The sequence below is a fragment of the Mesitornis unicolor genome, unplaced genomic scaffold (genome assembly GCF_000695765.1).
Source record: "Mesitornis unicolor isolate BGI_N332 unplaced genomic scaffold, ASM69576v1 scaffold32330, whole genome shotgun sequence".
NCBI classification, from domain to species: Eukaryota; Metazoa; Chordata; class Aves; order Mesitornithiformes; family Mesitornithidae; genus Mesitornis; species Mesitornis unicolor.
The window spans coordinates 5,739-10,946 of NW_010161095.1; the positions used below are offsets into that span (position 1 = coordinate 5,739).

General features: G+C 59.8%; 1 protein-coding gene across 1 annotated transcript; it reads right to left on the minus strand.

Annotated features, from left to right (window-relative positions):
• Positions 1-369: 369 nt before the first annotated feature.
• Positions 370-5,153, minus strand: ADIPOR1 (adiponectin receptor 1). Its single transcript, XM_010191897.1, has 6 exons — positions 4,905-5,153; positions 4,042-4,213; positions 3,346-3,532; positions 2,131-2,318; positions 856-1,049; positions 370-626 (listed from the first exon to the last, which is right to left on the minus strand). Exons 1-6 carry the CDS (start codon positions 4,932-4,934, stop codon positions 498-500), a joined length of 900 nt encoding a protein of 299 aa, XP_010190199.1. The 5' UTR covers positions 4,935-5,153; the 3' UTR covers positions 370-497.
• Positions 5,154-5,208: the final 55 nt, after the last annotated feature.

A 5,208-nucleotide genomic window follows, 5' to 3' on the forward strand; every position in this document is an offset into this window, starting at 1 on the left:
TACGTGAATCTGTGCCCGTGCCCTGGGCGGCAGCACCGGGAGCCGCACACTGGCTCTGCTGCGAGGGATTTGCCAAAATCTGGGGCCCTGGGCCCGGTAGTGTGTGACTCTGCTAGGAAAGGGGGTGCTCGGCTGTGCCAGGAGCGGGGCACCCGCACCCTTGGTTTTTGGAAAGGGCGGACGGCCCCGGTGCAGCTAAAACCACGTGTGGAGGAGGCGAGAGCGCGGCAGGCCCGGGAGCGCGGCAGGCCCGGCTGCTGGGGCCAGCGTTGCCTCCCCTCAGCCCCAGCCACGTGTGTGGGGATGGGGGTGAGGATTTGGTCAACAACTTTGCTAAGGAATTACTCTGTTGGTTTTTTTTTTTCCTCCTCCTTAAAAAAAAAAAAAAAAGACAAAACCAAAACTACAACCCCAAACGGTTTTGAGTCTTCCTTTGATTTTAGCAAAGACAAGAGTTTAAAAAGCACTTAGGAAGCTTGTACTAAAACCAGGCGCTCTCAGAGGAGAGAGTCGTCTGTGCACCCCCCTTCCAGTCCGTAGCGGAACTCCTGCAGGTTGGACACCCCGTAGAAGTGGACGAAGGCCGCGGCCACCACGAGCACGTGGAAGATCTGATGGGACTGAAACTGCGGGGAAGCGAAAATGCCCTTTAGACCTGACCACAGGGGACAACGCAACACCAGGAACAACTCCTCCTCCTCGCTGCTCCCACACCATCCTAGGAGCATCCTTCAAGCTCCACTTTTCCCCCCCTCATTGCTCCCAAGCAGCATTTTCCACCCTGTACTTCACCACCCTCGATCCCCCCTCCCCAGCCCCGCAGGACCCCGGTGCCCACCTCATCCCCACACTCACCCAGATGTCGAATTTGCCTGGGAAGAAGCGCTCGGGGATGCGGGCGGCGTACAGCCCCGCGCCCGTGATGTACATCACGGCCATGAGGAAGAACCAGCCCATCTGGCCCACGGTGGTGGCTTTCACGAAGCCCTCGGCGATGGTAAAGTGCATGGTGGGCACCACGCCGCTCAGCCCCAGCCCCAGAAAGACGCCTGCAGCGGAGAGGAGAGATCAGCAAACCGGGGCGCAGCGTGGATGGGGTGTTCATCCTTCACAAACCGAGGCATCGACAGCTCCATGTCCCAGTCAAAACCAGTGCTGACCCCCAGTGCTTGACTGGGCAGAGCTCACTCAGGGTTTTTGGCAGTTCCTGCTCCTAGCTATGGGCATGGCCCTTTTGGGGGGTGCCAGCCCTTCAAGCTCTTTGCCTCTCATTTTTTCACTGAAGCTCCTTGGAGCTCGAGGGGAAGGTGTTAATTAGCAGTGCTGAAATGTTCAGCTCCTGTATCTAATTAATTTGGCAGAGAGCAAACGGCAGTGCAGCGAGATGCCAGCACAGAGAGGCTGTGGTGTGTGCTCACAGCAGGACCTCGCTTCTCACCAGAGCAGGACAGCAGCCAGGAGCCAGGATTGCTGCCAGGGGGGGCAGTGGGGGTGGCAGTGCCCCCCTGTCCCCTGTCGAGGGGGCCTCGTGGGTGACACGAGCTCAGCACCAGCTCACGCCGGGCAGCGAGGATGCCGCTACCAGAGAGGTTTTGCTGCAGGAGCCCCCTCGGGAGGTGGGGGTGGGCAGAGCTGTTTCTCCACACTCGGTGAGGCCGATTTTCATCTGCAGAGGCTGCAGCAGGGGCAAGGCCCGGTGTGCATGGGGAGCCTGCAGGAGGGCTGGTACGTGCCAGTGTGTAACGGGCAGGACCCTCCTCTTCCTCTCCCTGAGCTGCCAAACTCCTTCCCAAGGCGGCAGCTTCACGGCACAGCCCCAGGCCATCCAACCACCACCGTTGGGGCTACTTTTAAGTGCTGTCTGCTCCAAACCTCAGGTTTATCGAGGGCTGGTGGAGCTCATGCCCTGCTCAGTGGAGGATTTATAAGATCTGAAGAGAAACCAGAGGATCTCAGACCCCAGGATCTCAAGCAGAGGAAGGAAACTGCTCCTTGCCCACAGCTGCTGCATAGTGGTGCTCTGCAGGGATCCATTCTGCAGGTGCTGAGAGGAACAAACAGGAAGAGCCATCCCACAACAGGATCTTCCCAAAGTGCCTCCTAGGGCTGAGGACTCAGGGTGACTCCTACCTGCTCTTGTCTGCCTGTGCTTGGGGGTGGCGAAGCGGTCCCACTGCGCGACGATGATGGCAGAGATGCCCAGGACGCAGACGATGGAGAGGTAGATGAGTCGTGGCTGCGGGGAGCAGTAGAACGAGTAATAGAGCCACGGGACAAAGCTCCCCATGATCAGCAGTGCAATTCCTGAATAATCCAACCTGCGGCCAAGGGACAATGACAGAGAGTTACAGCTGGGCCCCAAAATCCACCTCCTCCCTTCTTGGTAACGGTGTTGGTGCCCTACCACCCATTCACGCCCCAGTGCAGTCACTGCGGGTGATGCTGCGTGACCCGAGGGGAGAAGGGGCTGTGCTCGGGTCTCATCGACTAAAAAGGGCCTGGGAATCTGGGGATGTCAGCAGCACAGAGGATGAACAGGAGCCGCTGGATGTGAAAGGGGCCGCGCACTCAAACCACCACATCAGGATGCGGGGGGATGAGTCCTTGCGTGTATGGATTTGAGCATTATCCTCCATCGCAAAGTGCTTTCGATCGATCGATCCAGGAACCGTTTCACCCCCAAAACGCAGCCGCTGGCATCACCCCCACCCCTGCGGCCGTGGCAAGCGCCTTCCCCCGTACACAAGGACATCTCCGCCGAGGGCACGGCCGCGGGGTTTGTTCTGCAGCCGCGGGCCTGCAGCGTCTCCGGGGTTTGCGCAAAGGAGCTGGGCGGGATTTCCCAGCAAGCAGCAGCCGAGCAATTGCCTTTGAGAGCCTTGAGAGTGCAGGATCTGGTTTGGAAACCTTGGTGCTGCCCTGGTGTGAGCTTAGCACCAAGAGCAGCCTGTGCACAGACCTCGGTGAGAGGCACCGGCTACAGCCCAGCCCTTCCCCTTCACTGAGAATCCCATTTGTTTGGTTTCAATCCAAACCAGAGTTTTTGAAGGCATCCAGTGAAGTGGAAACTCCCAAACCGAGACCCCTCCTAGCGCAAAGGCTGCGCCCTCAGGAGCTGCGCGTTCCCAGGGTCCCTATCAGCCACCTGAGCTGGTGAATTTAAGATGCCCAGGCACAGGGCAGAGCCCTCCACGACCCAGCTGTGGTTCCCTCTTGGCTCCACACTGGATTTGATGAACGCTCCCTTCCCCCACGGATAAAACGTTTGGGGAAGCAGTGTTTTCCCCAGTGGGGAGAACTCAAAACCTCCTCCGGGACCACGCAACCGCGCTTGTGCTGACTCACTTCGAAAACGTCCGCGAGACCTTCTCCGAGTGACAGTAGACGGTGTGGAAAAGCCAGGAGAAGCTGAGGCACAGCACCGCTCCCAGGAAGAACATCCCGAACACCACCTTCTCCTGGAGAGGAGCCATGAAATACATGTTGGGCCGCAGCATGGTCAGGATCCCCAAGCACAGGAACAAGACGAAACCTGCAGGGAGGACACGGAGTGGGCAGTGAGAGAGAGAGAGAATGAATCCAGTGAAGAGCCAGGAGAAACGCGGCCGTGGCTGTGCTCCGCGGGGCAGGCTCTGGCCAAATCCTGCTCACAGCATGCCTGGAGGTGCTCAGTTGCCTGGAGGTTGTCAGAGCCCTTAACCGGTCCCTGCGTTTCAGAGGGAAGCGCTCTGAGGTTTTCCAGTCTCCCCCAGCACACATTTCCCCTCCCGGCTCTTGTGGAGCATCAGCAAAGCCACAAACGGTCACTGAGAGCCCTGGGGCCCCGCTGTGAGGAAGTCCCTGCTCCCCCTCCACCCATGGGGCTCCGGAAGCTCTTGGGAAGACCAAGCCCAAGCTGCCTGCACACGCAGCACCAGGCAGGGCCGAGATCTGCACGGAGAGGACCCCAGCACCAAGCAAGTCCTGGCTGTAAAAGGTCTCTCTGTGCACGGAGGCCAAGCAGTTTTGGTAGCCCCAGGGCTACCAAAGGCCTTCGGTTACCTAACAAGTGTGTCCAGATGTTGCCGGTCTCGGTGTGTATTCGGAAGATGCTCTTGAAGCAGGCTCGGAAGGACGGCATGGGCGGGCGGTGTCCGTGCAGGAGGTAATCGTTGTCCTTCAGCCAGTCGGGCAGCACGTCGTACGGGATCACGCGCCAGCGCCCTTCCCACACCTGCAACACAGCGAGCGGTGCTGGGCACCCCCAGAGCATCCAGCCCCCACTTTTGCACACCCCAGGAGCATCAAGTCACCCCCTGAACCAGCCCAGCAAGAGGCTTCGCAACAACCAGGGCTGAAAAGGCCCCGTGCGGCTCCTTGGGGAGAGGAAGTTCAGCTTTTGCAACATCAGCAGCCAGTGGGACCCCTTAAACCACCCACACCCTGCAGAGTGCTCCCCACGCGTCCCCCCCGGTGGCAGAGGTGATTGGAACCCTCGGGTTTAACCCTTCTGCACCCAAAGCAACCATTCCCTGCAGCAGGAGAGCCCTGTTTTGATCCAGGAAGAGGGAGCCCTGGCTGGCAACGCTTGGGCTGGCCCTCAGCTGATGCCACTGCTTATCAAACCACCACAACCACGACGACAGGCGCTGCGTGAAACCAGCAACGGTGCTGGGTGCTCCCAGTCCCCGTTAGAGGAACACGGGGACACCAGAACTGCTCCCCAGGTCACTGCTCATCCTGGGCACAGCCTCCAGTGCTTCCCAGCCACCACCGTCCCCTTCCTGCACCGCTCCCAGGAGCTTTACCCAGGCACAGCAACGCGTCCCAGCCCCTGCCCACCATCCCGAGCCCCAGGCTTGGGGCATCTGGGGCTTGTTAATAGTCCAAAATCAGGACCTGGGGATTGCTACGGGCTCCTGTACCTTATACACAAACTCTTCCATCTTCTCCATGGCATGATGAGCCTGCAGAGGCAGAGTCAGCACACGAACCACCTCCTCCTCTTCCTCACGGGCCGCTGGGCACGGCGGGTCTTCAGTCTAGGGGGAGAAAGGCTGAGAGGAAGCCATTGCTGCCCAGGAAGGAGGAGCGGTGTGCAAGAAGCTGCGAGTCCCTTCCTAGGGCACCTGGGCCTTCATCCCTTCCCGAGGGGACGGGCAGGACCCGCCGGTCACCGCCACTTACGCAACGCTCCACTGACTTACCCACCCCGGGCAGGCTAATCCC

Coding starts and splice junctions, on each gene's coding strand:
- ADIPOR1 (XM_010191897.1), bottom strand. CDS start 4,934: ATGGAGAAGATGGAAGAGTTTGTGTATAAG. Junction 3,533..4,041: donor CATCTGGACACACTTGTTAG/GTAACCGAAGGC, acceptor TCCTCCCTGCAG/GTTTCGTCTTGTTCCTGTGC. Junction 2,319..3,345: donor GTCTCGCGGACGTTTTCGAA/GTGAGTCAGCAC, acceptor CCTTGGCCGCAG/GTTGGATTATTCAGGAATTG.